General features: G+C 31.9%; 1 protein-coding gene across 2 annotated transcripts; it reads right to left on the bottom strand.

Moving 5' to 3' along the window:
* Positions 1 to 657: 657 nt before the first annotated feature.
* On the bottom strand, positions 658 to 17374 carry LOC114287323 (uncharacterized). 2 transcript variants are annotated; one of them, XM_082906285.1, is made up of 7 exons: positions 16823 to 17374; positions 15659 to 15727; positions 6856 to 7261; positions 2045 to 2113; positions 1672 to 1747; positions 1528 to 1592; positions 658 to 1128 (listed from the first exon to the last, which is right to left on the bottom strand). In XM_082906285.1, exons 3-7 carry the CDS (start codon positions 7108 to 7110, stop codon positions 1048 to 1050), a joined length of 546 nt encoding a protein of 181 aa, XP_082762411.1. In that variant the 5' UTR covers positions 7111 to 7261; positions 15659 to 15727; positions 16823 to 17374; the 3' UTR covers positions 658 to 1047. The 2 variants fall into 2 exon arrangements, with proteins under 2 accessions (XP_082762411.1, XP_082762412.1); XM_082906286.1 differs by lacking the exon at positions 6856 to 7261.
* Between the last annotated feature and the right edge of the window lie 6227 nt (positions 17375 to 23601).

Below are 23601 nucleotides of genomic sequence, written 5' to 3' on the forward strand. Positions count from 1 at the left end.
ATGCTTATCATTTGTTATGTCATGTTGTTATTAATGTAAAAATGCCTGATCAAGAATTGCAAGTTTTAAAATCCCAAAGGAGGCTTGTTGATGTGCATCTATTCTAAGGTTTTGCTTTGAATTATAGTTTACTAAGGGACAGATGAGATGTTAGTGTTTCAGAAAGCTGATTTTGCTTTGTCAGTTAGGATATCTAATGAGGACTACATCTGATAGTCTCTCATTTTGAACCTTGTGTGTTACATGGCTGAATTTTACCCAGGACATTGAAGTACTTGAATATTTGTCAGTCCAACGCCGTTGAAGCAAAGCTATGCACTTCTACCAACATATATATTGACTGTTTTCATTGAATTTTAAAGATATTTTTATATGAAAATATTGATAACTAAGGAAGAACTAAGAGTAGACGCTTTATTTAATTTTCTATATTCTAGCAAAAAAATATATTGAAGTCATTGAAAAAAAAAAATACTCCTACATTCTCCTCGATACCAGAAATGGTTAAAACATAAATGGATGTTTTATTCAGATAAAACTTCTCCCAAAATGGTTGTCGATGAAAGATTGTGAATAATGAAATTGTAGCATATTTCACTCGGCTTCCTATCCTTCCCTTCGCAAGTTTGGAGCAATGACTTGCTCTTGCCATAAAAATTTACCAAAACAGCCACCCACAACTTACAAATTTTTTTAACAATGAGAAAAAGTACAGTATAAGAGTGATGCCATGTCAATCACTAATACATTGTAGAATTCAATAATCCATCACACGAAATAGTGAACCCCCACTATTCACAATTGATCATAGCAGGTCCACTATACGATCAGCTCAACCTTGTAATCAGCAGCAAGACATTCAAGCAAAAGGATTATTTAAGAGGAAAAAAACAAACAAAAAAAAAGCTATCACGCAATCCCATGACGATGCCAAGACCCCCAACTGATGCTGTTTCCTGGACTTCAGTCAGTATCGCACTGTAAGCATAATCGCTATGACCATATAATTGTATCTTTCATGTAATGCATGTTGGCCTCAACTCTCTACTATGAAGATGATCCATTAGATTTTGGCCTAGTATACCCCAAGTTAATTAACTTCTCCACCAACTTTTTCTCAGCATCAGCCTGAAAACCCCAATAAGAGGAGGGGAAAATATAGATCAAACAACGAGGAACAGAGGAACAGGAAGACTCATGCTAAATCATTCATACATGCAAATGATTTCGTTTGGTATATAATGCCCCTCCCTACGATGGCTCTAAAAATAGGCTTGTGGACACAAGGTCAAATGCCATAAGACATGAGTAAAGCCCTCCCTAACATCAATTGATTTTAGGAGAGATGGTGAAAGTTGGTACGTTATTCAAATAGGCAGTGCACAATTCCAAGTCAAATGGTTCATAGCTAAACACCACCATGTAAAACCTAAATATCTATAAAATTGAAAATTAAGCTTGAGTACGCAGTGCATAAACAGTCATAGTGCTTGCTAATGGTGCAGGAGAGGGAGAGAGAGATTAAACCTCAAGCATGGGGCTGTTCTTTGGAATGTTACAAGCTAGTATCACATTTAGACCTGTCTTCAAAACTGTAAGAAAGATCACAGGTAAGTGCAGAAAAACAAAGAATATTTTTATGAAAATTGTTAATTATAAATCAAAGTTTACCTAATCGACGAGCAATACCAGATCCTGTGTTATCAGAAGATCCTCCAAGTATGTTAGCAACACTCACAGTATTGTTCTGTGCATGGCCATCAAATAGTAAGATATGTTGATAACAATTACTTAATCTATGATCATAATGAAGAAGGTGATCTCATGCTATTATGCAAGGATGGGAAGGCCATCAATGTTGGTACTTTTATCCCTCATAATGCCTTCTTTGCTACCATTACAATTTGTAAATAAGCAAATTGTGATTTTTGTCACAAAAATAGGCAGTTTTTGAAATGAATAATAGGGAAACTTCCCTAAATAAAACAAACATGAAATTCAGAAAAGATGGGAGCTTTCGTGAATATATAAATTGTTAACTTACAGGCCGGGTAGGTGCAGCAGCATATAAGCGTCCAAATCTAGCAGAGTTGCAACCAATCCATGCATAGATCTATAGAAATAAAAGAAAACAATTGTCATTAATCTAAATGATTCTTGATTTTTCGATTTTACAAATTCTAATCCAGTATCAATTTTAATAAATCAATTTGGTGATGTAACCATACATACAATCCAATTATGTCAAGGCACGATCTATGCAGCCTTACATGGCATATAAAAACTACATAATATCTAAATAATCACATAACCTTGCATATTGTTTTTCTTTTCCCCTCAATTTATTTTTTTCTTGATAAATAGCGCTAATTTATTTTTCCGCAGGGAAACACTCCATGTCAATTTGAAAAAACAAAAACAAAAACAAAGCAATGCTCCTAAAAAAAAAAAAAAAAGAAGAAAAAGGACCAGACTGTGCTGAAACAACTATCCCTAACACTACAAGAAATATTGGTTATGCCAGCGTTTATATAACAACGTTTTTCAAAAAATGTCATATCACCCCGTACGAAGAGGAACGATTTCAATACCCAAAATATGCGTGATTTGGATATTTAATTTGGCCTGTTGCGTTTTTCTCTATAGCCTCTACTTAGAGGAAAAAAATATTTTACAAAATCCATCTCGCATAAAAAGAAGTGTAGACACCAATAGTGAGAGATGAGGGTTTTTACGTTTTAGTGAGAGAAAGTTTGCAAGAATGGCGTCTAGGGTTTGGATCTGTTTATTTTTCTTCGATTTCTCTATAATCGTTTTATTTAGGCTTTGGATCGATGTGTTCTTCAATTTCTATCTAATTGGTTGTGATTTGCCTTTGAAAGCGAGGAGTTATAGATCAGTCCAACTTTTCAGAAACTATTGGATCGATTTCTACACTTCACTGTACCTATTAAATTGAGTTTGATTTGATTTCACTTTGTTGTGTTTCTTGATCGATTTCTGGCATGCTAATCTATTGAAATCTGTATGTATCTATTGATTTCTTGTTCTTGCTTAGGGTTGGTATGATTAGAAACTTGATCCCGAGAACTCAAAGCTTGTTAAGGTTTTCGCTAATTATTTCCCTTAGAAATACAGGGATCTGATCTCAAAACTTGTGTTCCGATGGTTCGAGAATGAGAGGTCTCTCTCTCTCTCTCTCATAGTTCGCATATTTGATTTGATATAATCGACCAAATTTTTCTGATAGTTCTTCTTCTAACTGGAATTATTGCTTCTCAACATTCTTTTGATTTGCTATTGTAGCAGGGACTTTCCAGGAATTTTTTTTTTTATATTTGCAATGAGATTGGTCCCTCCAGACCTGATCTGTTGTTCCAAAAAGAGTGCAAATCCACTCAAGTACCACTTCTTCTATTTATTTATTATTATTATTGTGATAGTTGTTTTATGCTATTATTTTTCTCTCACTCTGGTTTGGTTTTCTCTTTTCTTATTGGATGTTGATTAGTGTAAACTGCTTTTTTTTTTTCTCCTTCTTTTGCAGATCAATGTGGTTACTGCAACTAGTTATAGTAAGGAGGGTACTTATTTGGGTTGCAATTCCAAGTTGTTTCCTTATTCATTGTGTGGAAAACATTGAATGTGCAGGATGATTTCTAGTCTGTCTGATTCATTCTCTTCTCTAATCTTTATAATTTCAATGCAGATATACCTTTTGCTTTCATTATAATATGTATAAGAACTTCATTATAATCTTGGTTGGAGATTTTTTATATGTACATAAAAGGTGATGCTTCTATGGATCTTGATTGTGTGTGAGGATTCACTGATACCACACAATTGTGATTTGGTTATTGCAATGACTAGATCTTGAATGAACCTTAGAGGTACCCCTGTTTCTCTTATTGATCACATTGGAGGTACCCCTGTTTTCTCTTATCTCTCCTAACATGGGTGAACCTTTATGGCCCAATAGCTTATGGCCCTGTTTGGTACAGCTTAATTTCAGCTTAATTTAAGCTATTTTGATGTGTTTAGTTTAGCTTAACAATACAGCTTATAGCTTTTTGTAAGTCAGAAATCAACTTATTCTTTGAGTGGGGCAGGAGAAGCTTAATTTATAAGTCAGAAATCAGCTTATATTCATAGTTATAAGCTATAAGCTGTTAAGGTATAAGCTATAAGCACTTTCCCACAACTCTACCAAACAGGGCTTATATATGCATCTTAAAGGATGTCCTTGGCAGCTTTGTTCTATGGTAAGACATGTTATGTTCCTTTTATTTGTGTATCACAAATATGAATATTTGGTCCCTTTCGGAGAGTTCAAACGACTCATCTTTTTATTGGGTCCTTTTAATGATGTTTATCTTCCATTTGTTTCATGTGTAATAAACATTTGAAATTTTGTTGTTAACATTGATGCAATTTCTGCACTTGTTGGGTTTCCTGATCATCCACACAGGTTTGATTCTTGACTTTCTTATTTTATTTTTCCCTCCAAAATACCGAGTATATTTCTTGAGAAAAGATTGTTTGCTTGTTAAGAGATTGACATTAGATTGAATCTGTGTTTCTGTTTTGTATTTGACAGGGTTTAAAATAGTCACACCTACATGTTGCAGGTATATATACACATAAATTACTTTTTTCAAACCTAACAGAAACTAGTACCTGTCCTTCTCATGGCTGGTGAGTTTGTCAACCAAGTGGATTGACCTTGGCCTCCCTCCTTGCAATAATATATATTTTGTTTAGTATTTTGGATAAATCATCATTTAAGGACTAAATCTTTAGACTTTTGGGTCCTATTGATTGTCAAACATATGTCCTGTTTGAATCAAGCTTGTATTGTGAAATTGCTTAAAGGATTTCCTATGGCCTATGTTTTTGGTTGAAGAGAAGTGAAAAGGGAAGCGGAATTTTTGTTTTTTTTCTTTCCTATGTTCGTTTGGGTATGGTACATTGAGTTACCAAAGAGGTTTTGGTCTTTATATCTCAACCTTGTCGTTTTAACCTCTAGCATAGCAACTAAAATTGACATGAAACAATTTTATAATGGATAGTTTGTCCAGCCTATGACTGTTGTCTTGTGTTAAATATGTTTCTTAATTTATGTAACCATCCCCTGTTTGAAGACGTTTTCAAATTCTATACTTCATATTAATTAAAAATCACAGTTTGTGCTAACCTCACCTCACTGAATTTTAGCTGTTCTATACTTCTAATTTTGATGGTTACTTCATCACAAATTTGTTTGAAGGTAGGAAGTTTAAAGTGTCCTGCACTGTGATATTTTCTTTCTTGGTTTTTGTATATTTTATATCCTTTTTCTTTGAACCAAAGTAGAGCATACAAAATAACATACTCATGTTTTGTGGGTATAGCTTTAATTTTCGTTAGAAAGCATAGTGCTTCAAGATTTTATATGGAGGAATACTTGCTAAAAATTTGTCATAACCCCTCTCTTGGTGGCAGCTAAGAAGTTTATCTCCTGAGGATATGCTACGCTATTTCAAAGAAGATTATCACCTCTTGATCCACGTATGAATTGAAGATTATCTACTCTATTTCATATTTTGATGATTTCAACTTGCTGCCCTTGATTTTAAGAATTTCCAAATATGCATTGTTGTATTAATATAAATAACATATTCATGGTGCAACTGTTGGTACCTAATAATTTGTTAAGGATCAATTTAAAATGTTGCGTTTGAGATCGTTAATGTTAATTTTTCCTTATTGCATTCGTAGTTTTTTATATTGTTTCATATATGTTTCTTTTCCAGTAAAAAATCTGATACTTTTTATAAATAAATAAAAAATGTAATTGTATCTTTCCACCTTCAATTTTGACAGGAAAGTTATGTTCTTTGAAGAGACAAATGAGAGAAGCTCTACTTCATAACTCTACGACTGAAGAAATGGTGGCTTGATGTCTTTCCCAAGACCATCTCAATCTTCATTCACAACAATGTTTCAAGTTGGTGAAACATGACTTTGTTTCAAAATAGAAGAAGAAATGGTGGCTTGTTTTTTTATCTTGATATAGTTTTCAAAAGAGAGGAATAAATTTATCATGACTTTGTTTATTCTGTTGCATCCCCCAAAGATTTTGGGTTTGCTAATTGTAGTCAGGCTTTCATAAATAAATTAAATGTTAAAACCTATAGGGAGAAACAAATTTAAAAAATATATACAGAGTGATGTTTTCTGTAAACATCAGTGAAAGTTTGCTAGCATCCACAGAGGTTGTTGCATTAATATGTAGCAGCGTTTAATCAAAAAAGTTGGTGAAAACTACTAGCGGCGTCTACGTAAATGTCGCTAAAAATAATTAGTGGCGTTCTTCAAACGCCACGACGCTATGGCGACGGCCTTATCCTCGACGAATAAAAAAACGCCACAATAACTTTTAACGACTTTTTTGGGGTTATACCGACATTTTAAAAACGTCATTAATTCCTATTTTTCTTGCAGTGTAATCAGGTATTACAATCAGTCAAGAATAGAAAGCATTTTCACTGATCACAAAATCAACTGAGTATTAGCATTAAATACATACAAACATATTCCAGTTTTGTATTCCCGGCTGACTTTGGAAATTATGGTTTATCACCTATAGCTACAATAAAGAAAAAAAAATTCCAATTTATCCCCTCTTAAATTTCATATATGCCCTTAAATCTTTTATAACTACCATTTTCTTTTCCTTTAAAATTTTGCTGAAAAATTACTTGCACAATTTCACATCTCTCCCATCAATGATAATATTTTTAAGCACCATAGGAATAATTCATACAAACTATTGCAATTACAAAATTGTGAACATAAAGAGTGGCAAAACCTAACCTGTTTGTGAAGACGTATGATCTGAAAATGAAGGGTAACGTCCTCCAACACCTCAGTGAAGCACGTGACCTGCACACCACCACCGTCACCATTGTTGGAGTTGATAACCTCGGAGCTTCCTTCTGAAGATAATCCCCCTCCTCCGATTCCCAAACCACCTACTCCTTCCACCACCACATCAACCGACGCTTCTACTCCCACCGCAGACCCACAACTATGCTTCGTCAACTCAACATCTAACCCTCCACTCCCCATTTTCACACACGCTTCACAGAATTTGGAGCTTTTAATTGAGATGTTTTTAATGCATAAACTTGAATTTCACTGAGTTGGGATGAATTGTGCTAGGGTTTTGCGATTATGTCCTTGTTGAAGAGTATAGAAAGGCCGATAACAGAAATGTTTCCTGCAAAACATGTTTTTTTTTAAATAATGATATTAACATTTTTGTTTATTATAATACTAATAAGAGTAAGAACATCTCCAATAGTTTATCTTTTTCTTTTTTTTTTAAATCAAATTTGAGTAAAAACTTTATTTGATATCAAATACTCCAACAGAGGATTTTGTGCTTTCATCAAAATATCGGTCGACCGGAGAGGATGTCCGGCCAGTCGACCAGCTAGTGTATTTTTTCACAGATTTTTGCCTAGAGCGGTCAATTGGGGGATATCTGGGAGGACATCTGGTGGTGAAAATTTAACGGTTACGACCAATGATTTGATAAAAGCTCCCATCGTACTCAATTTGGTGCAAAATTTTTGATATCCTCGATTTGATACTTATTGGATGAAACCATTAGAACAGGAAAAAATGTGTTTTTTCATCAAATTTAAATTTGATGACAGAATTAATGAACCATTAGAGATGGTATAAGAGGAGGTTTGGAAAGTGATAAATAAGTATATTTTTTTACTTTTTACGAAAAGATATATAGAAAAATATAGAGATTGTGATCCAACAAAAAAAAAAAACAGATAAATAGGTATATTCTTTTAGTATGTGCCAAACAACCTCTTAGGGGTTTAGAGGTTTTAGCTAAAAAATAAAAAAGTCACTATAAATTGTCATATCACTCTTTATTTTTCAGCACATCTTTTCATAAAAAATCAAAAAGCTAACTAAAATATCCAATTCCCAAACGGGGGCCTAAATCATTACCCTTCTAATGAGGGTCGTAGGGATGGTCATTTTCCATTACTCCGCTCCGCACCCGCATCCCCTGCCCTGTACAAATTTTCCCCTCCTCGATTAAGAAATGGGGCGGGAACGGATTTTGCTTCCCCTACCCCGTTCCACCCGAACCCCACCCTAATTGTACTATTAAACATACTTATACGTATATAATATATTTAGTTTTTATTACAATAAAGTTAAAATACTAAAATATTATACTTAATATTAATTTTTATTCATTATTTTCTATCTTATACAACATAATTTTCACTAAGTACAAAATATTATTCATAATATACTATATTATCTATAATTTTTATTAATATTTTTATTTTTTAACTTAAAAAAATAATCCGCCTCCCGCTCCGCACTTGTCCCGCTTCCGTTACCCCCTGATTTGTTCCGCTCCTAATATCATAAGGGGCAGAAGCGGATTTTTATAAATCCACCCCAAACTCGACCTGTGACCATCCCTAAGGGTTGGCTTTAAAGCTGCGGCTTTGAGCCTCAAAAATTTATTTAAAAAACAGATTGTGAAATATTTTTAGGTATTATACTAATCTATAAAAAAAAAAAAAACACCTAAATTTAAAACACCCCAACAAAATTAAATAAATATTCAAAATGAATAAATGATTGATATGGTGAATTATTTAAAACTAATAAAATGATTGTTTTTACTTGAAAAAAATTAAAAAATCTATTGATACAATTCAGTTATTTTAAATTAATAAATGGATGAATGTTTCCTAAATTTATAAATTATGTATAAAATACAACTAATTATATCAATTGTAATTGGAAAAAAATTAGTGAAACATCCCTCTCTAATTTTGGGTAGTAGGAGAGTTACAATATATATATTTTTTTATTAGCTAAGATTCTTCAATGAAATTTCTTTGTGATCATACTAAAGAAATTTCTTTGTATTGAGGCGAAACTTCTCAAAGTCAAGGTGAAATTTTTCTATGTCAAATTTTCTTTGTGAAAATGTTGAGAGACCCCAACTATAATGAAAATATTGTATGTCCTTTATTTTATAAAATCTTAATATCAGGGACCTTAAAAAAAAAATCTTCTTATAATTGTTTCCGAAAAAAAGTTCAAAGTTAAAATTGATTAAATCTTACTTTTGGTTAACTATGTCACAATAAAGATTAAATGGATTAATAATTTTATCCTTTGAAAAATATTTAGTTGATAACTTTGATTAGCAACTTTACAACTAAAAATATGAGAATAGTAATGTTTTAATGATATTTTGTTACAATTTATTTACTTTTTGTTTGGTACTTGAGTTTAAATTATTTTAATCATTTTTTTTATTATAAACTTTGTTATTTATTTAAGTAAATTTTATGTGAAGAATAAATAAAAAATAGACATTTGGTGGATAATCTTTCAATTATAATTTCCTCTCCCCCTAAATGTATAAAAGTCCAGAAAACTCGCTTTTGGGCCTAAAAAATGTCAGGCCTTGCTTCTAATTTGATGTCAATCATTACTATTCCACCAACCATTTTCATCTCCATTGTTAGGATAAATAATATCAAATTCTTTTATTTTAGTTGAATTTATAAATACAAAATAACTTTATAAATTCATATTAGCAACTGAGTAATTTTAGAACTAAATTTTTTATGTTTGTTACTAGAAAAAGTTCTACAAAAATCATAGTGAGATAATAGTATTTGAAATTGAATATATGTAAAACAAAGATTATTCTCTTAAACAAAACAAAAATGTGTTCGTGGTACATAAATATTTTTAAAAATAAAATTAAAAAAATATGTTTAGTGAATTGTCAGAAGTAGTGACTAGGTAGTGGAGGGTGATCGAAGGTGCTAGTGGTTGGAGGTGATCGTTGAAGATCATAGACGGTGATTGTACAGTCATCAAAACCAATCGAAGAGTTGCCTTGTCAATTTGTCGGATCGGAGAGTTGCCGGCGGCCAATTGTGGCAGGAGATGGTGAGAGGGAGGAAAAAGTAAAAAATTTCATAAAAATATATATTTTTAAAATTTTTTAGAATTAATTCCACTTTTTTTTTTTTAAAAAAAAGAAAAGAAAATAATATACTAAATAAATTTTTATATATAATTTTATAAAATAAAAACAAAAATGAAAGCCTTACCAAACCACACCCACACTATTTTTTTATTTTTTTTTATCATTGGAATCACACCCGCATTTTGGTCTCTCTTTTGATGTCCATTTGGCTTCTAAAGTCTGGTCTGGTGAGATATCCACCCCCATTCAAAATCAAAAACAAATATCTCACCAACCCAGTTCCCTCCCTAAAATATACTATTTATAACGATTTTGATTTAGACCCGACCCGTTTGATGTTTTGGATCTGGGTTTCCTTGTCTTTAATGGTTGTTTGTATCCTTGTTTACTGTATTCCTTGTTGAATTGAGTTGTTAGAGTATTGCTGCTGTGTTTGGAACAAGTTGGGGGTTTGTTTTTCAAAATTGTTGTTGCCCAGAATTTGGCCTGTTCGCTCGAGCGAACTTTCTAACACTCGAGCAAACTTTAACAACTTCCAATATTTTTGCAAGACTGCAAAACTTCTAAGATGGTATCATTGTGCGCTCGAGCGGTCTCACTTATTGTATCTGGTCGTTCGAGCGGTATTTTGTTCGCTTGAGCAATCTGTGCATATATCAATTTTGGAAAGTGACTTTCTAGATCACTTTTTTATTTCTCTCTAAACATTTCAAAATACCTAGTTCTCTCTCTCTCTCTCTCTCTCTCTCTCTAGTTCTTGGTTTCCAGCCCCAAATGCTCTCAATCCATTGATCTCTACACCATTGTCCTTTGGAGAAGAACGTAGAGGGTCGCGAGGGCTTCATTTTAATCTGAAGGGATCGTGTTTTCATCACCGTGAATTTTTCAACTTTCTCCTTGTCACTTCAACAGGTAGGGATTCTTTGTTCCTCTTCAATACATTGTTTATAGATAGACGTGGTAGATTTTATTCCCAAAAACAAAAAAACGTTCACTATGAAATTGTAAAATTGATAGTTGTTTGGGTTAATTGCGGAGTAGTTTAACGTGTTTATGTTGTGAGGAAGAGAAAAGCCCTAATTTAATAATTTTGACCTAATGAATTAAGAAGGGGTAAAGTTGAATGATGTTTTTGTTTTGATAATTTGAGTTGTGTTATTGTGTTGTTAGCATAAAGAGAATTAATTTTGGTATTGGAATTTTATTTGGATAATCATGTTGAGTTGGGTTATGGCTTGGAATCCATGGATGCAATTTTATTGAAATACAGAAATTGGTTATTGGAAAGAAAAAGGCTTGGAAAATTAAAGAGTTGATTTTAAAAAGGGAAAGAAACTATGACGTATTGTAAATTTAGAAATGAACTTGAGGTTTTGTCGTTATTATCATTGTTGCAAGACTTAAGGTCAAGTGAGCATTGAATTATCGTAGTACGTGTGTTTAAATATTTTTGCTTAGAGATTTTGTCCTTGGTCATCAATGGAGGATGACGTTGTGATGTTGAATAAATTATGTGTATGTAGTACACTCGGACTATTTGTGTTTGTTAAATTATATGATGGTTGGAAAGTGCATGCGCTGAGAATAAAAGGTACCATTACCTTCTAGCTTGCACCTGGAGAATTGGTTGCACTGAGAATGTGGGGTACCAGTACCTTCCAGCTAGCGAATGGAAAACTTGGCAGAGGTACCATTACCTTCCAGTAGATGTCTGATAAATTGGCGTGAGTATTGGAAAGGTGTATCCTTGGCTTACCTCCAGTAGATGTCTGATAAATTGGCGTGAGTATTGGAAAGGTGTATCCTTGGCTTACCGTTCTTGAGGAAGGTAGAGCGTTGTTGGGTTTCTTCTTATCATCTCGGTTCTATTTATGTGTATCATGCATAGTGATGATTGTTTTGTGGAGGATGTCAGTTGTCTTATATGGTTATGTAAGGAGCATTTTATATGTTTCGTCATCGTGTTTATTTAGATTGTACTGTCAATAAGCTTTTTATTGATATAAATAGGCTTTAATCGGAGTTAAATTGAAAAAAAATATGTTTTTTTTTTCAAACCTTTTTGAGTAAAAAAAAAATTTCTGGAAATTAGAAAAATATTCCAGATTTTTTTTTATTATTAATTAGTGTGCATAATTAATTAACTCCTTTTAATATTGTTAGTTTTTATTTTGTGCTATTCAATTGTTGAGTTAATTTATTTCGCGATTAATTAATATGTTAGTTATGTACTAATATATTAAATATGAGTCCTAGGTTTTATTGTCCAACACTCCTTTCCCTAGATGGAATTGTAGTTAACTCCATCCTTTGACCCATTTAAATTGCTTTTAATTATTAATTGCTCAATTTAATTTAGTTTTTTTTTTTTGGATGGGGGTGACAATGGTATTTATTGGTACACATGTTTTATTTTATTGTGTATAGTTGAAGGTATACCCCATAAATGTATTGGTGAAGTGGCATCCCCATGTCAATTTCCTTTTGTATTTAGAATCAATGTAGTAGGATTCTTTTGAGTTGTAAATTATTTTTTTGGATGTATTTTTCCATAGCCATGTAGCCGACCCCATTTTATGGGACTTAAGGCTTTGTTTGGTTTGGTTATTTTTCCATAGCCATGTAAGGGGATGTGTTTTACTATCACCAATATATTTCAAAGTTGCCTTAACATGTTGCACCAAAATACTACTAGGGTTTCAAGCGGAACCCACGTGCAAATTGTATGGCACAATTTATGGACTCATTTTATATCATTGATAATTTAAAATTGTGGATAATGGGAATTGTTCCCTATATTTTATTTTAAATTAAATATACATTTTATTCTTACTCACATTGTGGAGGATGATTACTAGCACCTAAAAATGCAAAAATTTTAATCTTATAATGTGAGAAAGAATTTTATGGCCTAATAATGTTTAGAATAAAATATTGAGATATGCGTCTAATTAAATCCTTGTGCAACGAATCAGTGAAATGGCCTCAGAATATTATTGCTGAACTTAATAAGGGAGATAAATTGGATGGAAACAACTATGATATCTGGCACAGGAAGGTTCAGTACCTTCTCAATGAACAAGAATTGCTCAACCATTTGACCAACATCATGGCCATACCTGAGGCAAGGAACACAGCACAGCATCGTCGTGACCAAGATGCCCATGCAAACTGGTTTAAGAGGGATAAGAGTGTGTGTTTTACCTTGTTGAGCTGCATGCCTGACGACCTCATTGGGAAATTTGAGAAATTCTCAACTACCAAAGAAATGTCGGATCAATTGCGCCTAAAGTATGGAGACACGACAACAACTAGGCTGCATGCCCTTACATTGAAGTTTAATCAATATGTGGTGGACCCAAAACATATTATGGCTAAGCACCTTACGGTGATGTCTGCCATAATTAGAGAGATGAAGGCAGCTGGCAATGATCTCACTAATGAGCGACAGATTTTGTCAGTAATCAGATCCCTACCTAACCCTTCGTGGGGACATGTGAAATTGGTGCTCACGCACAATGAGGGAATCAAAACTTTTGATGACATTTCTCAACACCTTGAGCTCGAGGAGGAGGGCAAAGATGCGAACTGCTCTGCTACATTTGTCGCTAAAGCTGGAAAGCGCAGGGGATACAAGCCTCGGTGCAAATGACAGCAAAAAGGAGCTAGACAAGCAAAGGTTGAGAATCTAGCGCCAAGAGATGGTAGAGTAACCAAGCGTCGCAGAGGCAAGCGTGCTGAAAAGAATGATAAGTCCAAACTCAAATGCTATAACTGTGGACGGAAGGGTCACTTTGCTCAAGAGTGTACTAAGCCAAAGAAGATACACCTTATTACTAGCTCTCTAAATATATTTGTTTGTTCACATGTTTTTATTGCTCACTCTCTCCTTGGTTGGATTGTAGACACAGGAGCAACCAAACGTGCAACTAGAGATTGAGCTGGATTTGTAGATTATTGTCGGATACCAGTTGGTAGGAATTATGTAATAACGGGAAATGGAGCTCAAGAAAAAGTCTAAGGAGTTGGGTACCTTTCAGCTCATGTCGCATACTGGGCGCAACTTGCTCCTTCATGATGTGCTTCAGACACCCACTATCCGATGTAATCGACTTTCAGTTTCAGCACTTTTGAGGTTAGGTTTTTCTTTTCATTTTGAGGACATTAGTTTGTCAATTTATCTTGGTAAGAACATTTTATAGTCATGGTAGTTTGAGGGATGATTTTTTTATGTTAGATTTAGAATTAGAATTGAATAATAATTCCCTTATTTGTGTTGCATCTCCTTCTTCTTCTCACTACTACAAAATCATAAATAGATCACGGATTTTAAGTGTGATGTATATTATTTAATTACAAATTTTTTTCTTTTGTCAAAGTGTGATCTTTGAGAGTGTAATTGTTCAAGGTCATTTTCGATCATACTTTATGACCGTCATTAAAAGATAATTTCATCACAAGTTTTGACCGTGATAATAAACATTTAGATCACAAATTTTAAGTGTGATCAATAACTAAGAAAACCTGAGATTGAATTTAAATAATCAATTTAAATAATCCACGATTAATAGTGAGATGAGATCACAGTTATATGCATTTTCTCATCACGATTAGTACGTGTGATAATGAAAAAAAAGTTCAACCACAAAATGTGACTATCAATCACAACATATCAATCATGATTAAAATCTGAACAAAACTAATATCTAAAATATAATTAATATTATTTGTACAAAAATTTCCTTTGAATCACAACATTGACCGCATATGAATTGCTAATAACATCATATATTTCATAAATGAAAGTCTAATGTTGGAAAAATATATATACAGAGAATGTTTAGGAATAAAAAGTTTTTTAATGTGATTACACAATAAAAATCTCATTAAAAAAAATGAAAAAACTTAATTTCAAATAAGCCAATTAATAGGGGAGGGGGAAAAAAAACATATATAGATGCAACATGGTATAATACAATGAGTAGGGAACGGAACTTGTAATTCTTATAACAAGCACAAAAAATAATTAGCAGAAATTGTAAACAACTCGAGGAAAACATATATAGATGCAATATGGTATAAAAAATAAAAAATAAAAAAAGAAAAGGGAAAAACAATAGGCCAGTCAATAGGAAAAAAAATAATGATACATTATACATTCAACTTAGAACATGTGGATAAATGAACAATATAGATGTGGCAATCATATAAGCCTAATTAGATAAAGAACTCCAAAATCAACACCATTATATCCCACCAAACCGCGCCCCCCCCAAAAAAAAAAAAGCCCCTTGACAAAGAGACAGAGAGAAATCCCACAGGGAGAAACGTAACAAAGGCTCCTGAAGATCAATTTCTTGGATGATTCCAAAACAAGGTAAAAAATGACAGTTAAATCAATAGCTGCTAATTCTTAACCATATGGAGAACAAGACAATAATGTGTTAAGCCTATCATAACTCAAAATCAACAATACCTTACAAAATAAATACTAAGCCAAACTTAGTTTAAGATGTTAGTGCTCGAACATCAACATTATTCACATTAGTGGCAGTTAAATAGATTAAGTTATAAGCAAAATATCAATAGCATGACAGGGCAAAAGAGAAAACTAACCAAAACTGGATCTCCTTTGGTTGAATTGACAATGGTGTTCATATGGGAAATAGCATCAGCCTTGCCTTCCTGCAATGGTAAAAAGTAATGAAGAAAAGTTAATGAATTATACATTCAGTAAAGACTACTGAAACATTTTTAATATTCTTGCAGCTACACTACATGAGAAACAGCTACCAAGCAGCAATATAGAGCACATATTGGGATTCAAGTTTACTCTTTGAAATGATATGAGCCTTCCCTAATAAGTTGTGTTTGAATCCCAACATGTTTCCCGAGTAAGTTTAATGGATGAACCCGAAATTTTTCCCTGAGAAAAGTTTAATATTTGACATGTTATAGGCCTTCCCTGAATCTGCTCCTCATGAATTTTATATGAGTAGTCAATTGCATTTTATTAGCTATTCATTACTTGCATAAATCCTTTTGAAAAAAGAATTGAGTGAGGAAAGAAATGGGGCAATTTTTTTCTTTATTTATTTATTTTTTTTGATCACTAAATTTAAGGAATTAGAATACAAATCTACCATGTTTCAAAATGTGCATTCCCAACTGAAAATCACAATGAACTTTTCAGTAACTTTCGTCATCACTATAGCAGTTTAGGCCTTTGCTCATAACCAATGTGTTGCAATAATGATGTGACCAATTATTCAACAATAATGATGTAATCACAAAAGATTAATTCAATAAAGATAAAAAACACATCAGCATCAGCATCAGCATCTTTTGTAGACCAAAAGTGAAAGAATAGTATAACCTAATCAACACAATCTCTTGAAACACCATGGCTAGAAGGGGAGGAAATTTTTGAAGGTAGGAAACCATATTATAAAAATTCAGGTAACTTCAGTGATCAAAAAGAGTTCCATATTATTCACAAACCTAAAACAAAAAAGTTGTAATCCAATACCCAAACTGCACAAAAAAAAAAAAAAAAAAAAAAAATCTCTATAAGCTTTAGGGGTGTGAAAAATTAGGGCTTTTTGCCCTATGAGAGCAATAGTTTTTCTATGAATTTGGAGATTCAATCATAGATGACAAATTAGGAAAAATCATGCTGTTATCATTCTATACAAAGAAAAAAATTTATCAAAGCTTTCCAAATAGTTTAACGATCTTGAAAACTGAAGCATATATATATATATATATAAATACGCTCACCCTTCGCAATGTTGTGTGAGGCCAAGATGGTGGCTGCGACAGTTACTGCAATGGTCGAGATGGGGCGTGGGGTTACCGCAGTTGTTCCGATCGAGATGTAGACGAGGGGTCGCTATGGAGGGAGAAGGAGCAGCGACGGTGGTGAGGAGTGTGAGTGTCGACGAAAAGGAAGAGGCAAAGTTGATGCTGTGGTCGTGGTGGAGAAGTGAGAAACAAAGACAGAGATGAAGATTGTGCTGGGAGGAAATGGTAGGAAAGTTTCCTGGGTGATAAAAACATAGGTCAAGTTAATCCACCCATTAATCTATGATGGATTCATCTTGACTGTTGTCATCGATTATAAAGATAAACAGTTTTATGGTATGTTTGGTTGGGGGATTTGGATTTGGGGAGGGATTTGGAAAGGTAAAGGGAAAAGGTGTGTCAAATTATGTGAAATATAAGCATGATTTATTCACATTTCAACTGCCTTTTCCAAATTCCTACCCTAATTCCCTAATCAACACAGCATTAGGGCTGGCTTGGGACTCAAGTATAATTCAAAACAGAGATGCTAGAGTTAGAGGTTATAAACACAGCTTTAATGATGAGATGTGAAAAAAAAAAAAAAAAAAAACAGCATTAATAGTGACAGTGGGTGAGATTCACTGTCACATCACTAGTGACACCTCTAATTAGAGTTTTCAAATATTTTTAAATTCAAAAAAAATACACAAAAAGTAAAAAAGATATTACTATTTATAAATAAAAAATATTAAAAAAATATTATATATATATTTATATTACAAATCCACTGAGGAACGTGATAACCGTTGACCAGGCAATTATACACTTTTTTTGGGGGGAGGAATTTCATATGTAAAATCATAAAATTTGATGATAATATTGGGCCCTTGGGGGCCCAGTAAGAGTTCCATTTTGATAATTCAAACCGTTCAATATGTAAAACTCGTCGATTAATATATGTCTATAAAAAATTACGTTGATCAAATATCGTTAACTATATGATTAAAACAGTTTTGTACAAACAAAACGGATGGTGTAATAGTTAACTGTTGAAAAAAACTAATTCGATCATATAGAAATCGATATCCAAGCAACGTGATTTTTAATAGGCATATAATCCTCGACGAGTTCTACATATTGAAACGGTTTAGATTATTAAAATGGGACCCATGGTGGCCCCCACGGACCGACCATCACTGTCCAAAAGTTATTTGCCCCGAAGAAGGCAATTCTTTTCTGTGTAGACACGCTAGGGCAGCCGCAGGCCAGCCGTACAATCAATCACCTTTCTTCGACTATACACTTTATTTATACAATTTTTTGTTACACATTTTTTCGTAAAAAGACAAAAAATTAACCAAAACATCCATCTTTTTTTTCTCAATTTTTTAGTTTAAAAAGACAAAAAATGTACTTATTTATGACACCCCAAACAATCCCAAAAACAATATTGTTTTATTATAGAGATATGATATAAAATTAAAAAAATATATACAATCACATTTATATAGAAATTATGATTATTTGGAAGGTGAGACTAAAAATAAATATTATCTCACTCAAATAGATTGTCATTAAAATATCATTTTAATTTTTTTAATCACATTCCTAATAAAAGTGGGATGTTTTTAGTTCCTCATGTGTGATCTTTAAACATTATTATAATAGTAAAAATATATATTTAGCTCAAAAAATTTTAAAAATCATATATTTTTCAATTTAACTCTCATCAAAGGGTATTTTATATCAATAAAAAGCTTATGGAGAGTACAATCTAAATATGTCAGTTTCATTTACAAAAAATGAAATTTTATTCTATTTTTGAGTACCAAAATGTATTACCAAAAAAAAAAAAAAAACATATTTGTCTCAAAAAATTTGAAAAATCATATATTTCTCAATTTAACTCCAATTAAAACCTATTTTATATCAATAAAAATCTTATGGAGAGTACAATCTAAATACATCAATTTTATTTACAAAAAACGAAATTTCATTTTTCTGTTTTTTGAGTACCAAAAAATCTACTGTATGCAAAAAATTTGAAAAATCATATATTTTTCAATTTAACTCCGGTTAAAGTCTCTTTTATATCAATAAAAAGCTTATGGAGAGTACAATCTAAATATGTCAGTTTCATTTACAAAAAATGAAAATTTATTCTATTTTTGAGTACCAAAATGTATTGCCCAAAAAAAAAACTCTTTGAATATGCCATAATATAAAACCATATTAATGATGCATCAATCTAATAGTATAAGCAATAAACAAATCAATGCCATACTAATCAAGAGGTGAAAACAAGCAATAGGCGAAAAAGAGTTGGTAATATGCTGAGATTGAAAATCAGCAACCTTGTCAATTTGGAGTGTGTTTTCCATAAGGGAGACTCTAGTTTAGCCACTCTACTGACGTGAAGTTTGCAACAAGAAGGGCTCGTAATTCAAGTTTTCGAATCTTCCTGCGTAGATATTTTTCCGCCGAAGGTGACCTACATTTTCTAATAGTGATATCTAAGCATTTTACTGACAGCATATTAATAAACATATTACTAAATAAAGATCATCAATCAAACTACTAAAAGTGCAAAAATGAAGTTAGTAATATGCTGTGATAGAGAATCAGAAAAATATCCTAGAAAAATAATTGGAAGCAGAAAAACATCCAAACAAACAACCATAAGAGATAAAACCCATGAGATCTGGCAAGATTAAAATTTGTTAACAAAGATCAAGCAACTTCAGTGAAATAAGATTGTTCAAAGACTAGGGGTGGGTGCGGGTCGGTTGCGGCCACAAAACTTCCAATCCGCCATCCGTCCGCCAGATTGGTGGATTGGAAAAAATCAATCCGCATCCGTCCGCCAATCCGGCAGATGTGGATTGAGCGGATTGGCGGTTTGGCGGATGGATGCGAATCGGTTTGGCGGTTTGAAATTTTATAAATTTTTAACATAATTCAACTTGTGCACTTCCTCAAAAAAAAAAAAAAAAAAAAAAAAGTATTACAGTTAATGACTTAAAAAAATATTACAATTACTGCATGTTTTATCCAAAGAAAGAAAGTTTGAAACTTTAGAATATCAAAATCACTGCATGCCTCATCCATATATTACAATCACAGCATGTCTCATTCACATAAAATATTATAATATGTGGTTCTTAAAATATAAACACAATGCAAACCACCAAAATCATGAACAAAACAATAGTAGAGATTGTATGCCTCTGTATTGTTACATTTATATATGTTTTTGAAAACAAAAGCCAACCAGCATATATTATATTTTCTATTTATTACTTTTAGAGTTAGATTTAAAAACCAAAAAATATAAATAAATAATATGTTTATTTTTTGCAATTCAAAAAATATATTCAAGTTGAAAACTTTTTTTCAACAGAATATTTGAACTCTTTTTCAATTGAAAATACAAACAAAATATTTAAACAAATTGAAAACACAAAGTCTTATAAATTACTAAGGGTACTCGCGGTTTGGCGGTTCGGTTGCGGCTAAAGAAACCTCAAATCCGCCATCCGTCCGCCAAATTGGCGGATTGGAGAAAATCAATCCGCAACCGTCCGCTCGACATCACGCATCCGTCCAAAATGCGGCGGATCGGTTCGGTTCGGTCGGTTTTGGCGGATCGGTATATCCGCTGCTCACCCCTATCAAAGACGGATAACGAATTGAATTGAGAAACCGAGGTGGATTAACCAAATTTAAATTCTAGAAGAAGTGTAACTTCTGGGTTTTTTTTATTATTATTCCAAAACCAGTTTACAACTTTAGGTTTAGAGCCTTGAGATCAATCAAAACACAAATAGCAAGAACAAGAGCATAATGCATAGCAATCCAAAACTCTTCCGTTTGGCAAGGAGGTTTGGGGCTATTTTAACCACAAAAGACAAAATAGGCTATTTTAGCCACAACAAGCAAAACATCACATTAAATCAATAATCATTACACTCTTCTCTCACAAAAAAAAGTCAAAAAGCCATTCCCAAACCAAACTTTTTAGCCCAGGCTAAAATAGTCAAAAAAGTTAAAAAGCCAAAAAGTCAACCCACTTCCCAAACGGAGCAAGAGGAAGATTAGTTAGTGCAAGATAGATCACAAAATTTCAACTAAAACCAGAGCATAAAAACAATTGACGGCTCATGTGTGTTTTTGGTTAGTCAAATTGAAGCTGAACCGTTGGATGTTCCCCTTCTCCTCTCGGTGGCCGATTACGATCTGCGTGTAGCCTGGCCCTTCCTGTCCTCGAACTGGTAAAACACATTAAGTAATAATTAATTACTATTTGTAAAACACATTAACTACTAATTAATTACTAATTGTTATTTTTTACATATGTTTTTCTTAAAATTTTAAAAATATTAACTTCAAAAGTCATGAATTGAATTCAATGTATAAATTAAGGGTAAATTGTGACAATAATCTCTGTAATTTGATTTTTATATCGTTTTGATTTCTATAATTTTAATTGGTTCGATTTTGATCTTGAATTTATAATTTTATTTTAATTTAGTTCAATTGATTATAACTCTTAATATTTTTTTATGAAAAATATGCATATAAATGCATATGTCATATTTTTCAGAATAAAATTATAAATTTACTAAATTCAGTAAATTAAACTCAACTAATTCAATGATTATTTTCTATAAAAAACGATAACAGCATTATCAATTTGACCAAAATGACACAAAATTTAAAATTAAAAGTCAAAATTGAGCCAATTGAAAATGGATAGACTAAAATGATAGGCAAAATGTAAGGACCACCAATGAATTTGCCCATAAATTAATCACATCAAATTAAAGATTTTTTTTAAAAAAAAATTAAAAATATATATTATGTACAAATTATGTGTAATATCAAATATTTATTTTTGTAAACATTCTTTAAAATATATGCCCTAAACACACACGTTTACATGATCCTTAATTTAAAATATCATATGATAATATTTTAAAATTACCAAATAACGTCTTCAATCTCATAAGTACTTTGGATATTTTGACCACTAAAACAAAGCACTAAAAAATGTCAAAACAACAATGTGTGAATTTTATTTTTGAAACTTTCAGAGTTTTTTTGGTTTTAAAGTTGTAGATTTTATGTGTAATAATCAATGTTAATTCTATTATTTTGTTTTTTAAAATAAGAAAATATTGTTTGGCAAATGCAAGTCATGATCATGGTCGAGTGTGCCCCTATCAGGATTCTTTTTTAAAATTTTCTAATCCATGTGTCTATTTGATATGTAATAGTATTTTTTAGATAGGGAAGTGCGTTGATGAAATATTTGTTTTTGATTTTGAAGGGGGTGGGTATCCCACCAGACCAGACTTCAGAAGCCAAATGGACATCGAAAGCGACACCAAAGTGCGGGTGCGGGTGCGGTATTTATATACGAACACGGTTTTGTTCTGTTTAAGAGAATAATCTTTGTTTTACATATATTCAATTTCAAATACTATTATCTCACTATGATTTTTGTGGAACTTTTCTAGTAATAAACATAAAAAAAATTATTCCTAAAACTACTCAGTTGCTAATATGAATTTATAAAGTTATTTTGTATTTATAAATTCAAATAAAATAAAAGAATTTGATATTATTTATCCTAACAATGGAGATGAAAATGGTTGGTGAAATCGTAATAATTGACATCAAATTAAAAGCAAGGCTTGACATTTTTAGGCCCAAAAGCGAGTTTTCGAGACTTTTATACATTTAGGGGAGGAAACTATAACTGAAAGATTATCCACCAAATGTCTATTTTTTATTTATTCTTCACAGAAAATTTACTTAAATATATAACAAAATTTATAGTAAGAAAAATAATTAAAATAATCTAAACTCAAGTACCAAATATAAAGCAAATAAATTGTAACAAAATATCATTAAAACATTATTATTCTCTCATTTTTAGTTGTAAAATTGCTAATCAAAGTTATCAACTAAATATTTTTCGAAGGATAAAATTGTTAATCCATTTAATCTTTGTTGTGAAATAGTTAACCGAAAGTGAGATTATCAATTTTAACTTCGAATTTTTTTTTCGAAAACAATTATAAGGAGATTTTTTTTTTTAGGTCTCTGATATTAAGGTTTTATAAAATAAAAGACATATAATATTTTTATAGTAGTTGGGGTCTCTCAACATTTTCCCAGAAAAAATTCGACACAAAGAAATTTCATCTCGACATAGAAATTTCACCCCAATACAAAGAAATTTCTCTGATATGATCACAGAGAAATTTCATTGAAGAACCTTAACTAATAAAAAAAACATATTGGACCTCTCTTACTATCCAAAGTTGGAGAGAGATGTTTCACTAATTTTTTCCAATTATAACTAATATAATTAATTGTATTTTATACATGATTTATAAATTTAGGAAACATTCATCCATTTATGAATTTCAAATAACTCATCATATCAAAAGGTTTTTTAATTTTTTTTCAAGTAAAAACAATCATTTATTAGTTTTAAATAATTCACCATATCAATCATTTATTAATTCTGAATATTTATTGAATTTTGTTGGGGTGTTTAAAATTTAGGTGATTTTTTTTATATAGATTAGTATGATACCTAAAAATATTTTGCAATCCGTTTTTTAAATAAATTTTTGAGGCTCAAAGCTGCAGCTTTAAAGCCGACCCTTAGAGATGGTCACGGGTCAGGTTTAGGGTGGGTTTATAATAATCTGCCCCTGTCCCTTATGATATTAGGAGCGGGGCAAATCAGGAGGTAACGG

This window comes from Camellia sinensis, chromosome 14 (genome assembly GCF_055761805.1).
Source record: "Camellia sinensis isolate YWXY chromosome 14, ASM5576180v1, whole genome shotgun sequence".
NCBI lineage: Eukaryota > Viridiplantae > Streptophyta > Magnoliopsida > Ericales > Theaceae > Camellia > Camellia sinensis.

Excerpts from the sequence above, each read along its gene's own strand:
- LOC114287323 (XM_082906285.1), bottom strand. The coding sequence starts at position 7,110 with ATGGGGAGTGGAGGGTTAGATGTTGAGTTGACGAAGCATAGTTGTGGG. Across the intron at positions 2,114-6,855 it reads TCATACGTCTTCACAAACAG|ATCTATGCATGGATTGGTTG; the intron begins GTTAGGTTTTGC and ends TTATTTCTATAG. Across the intron at positions 1,748-2,044 it reads CTGCTGCACCTACCCGGCCT|AACAATACTGTGAGTGTTGC; the intron begins GTAAGTTAACAA and ends GGCCATGCACAG.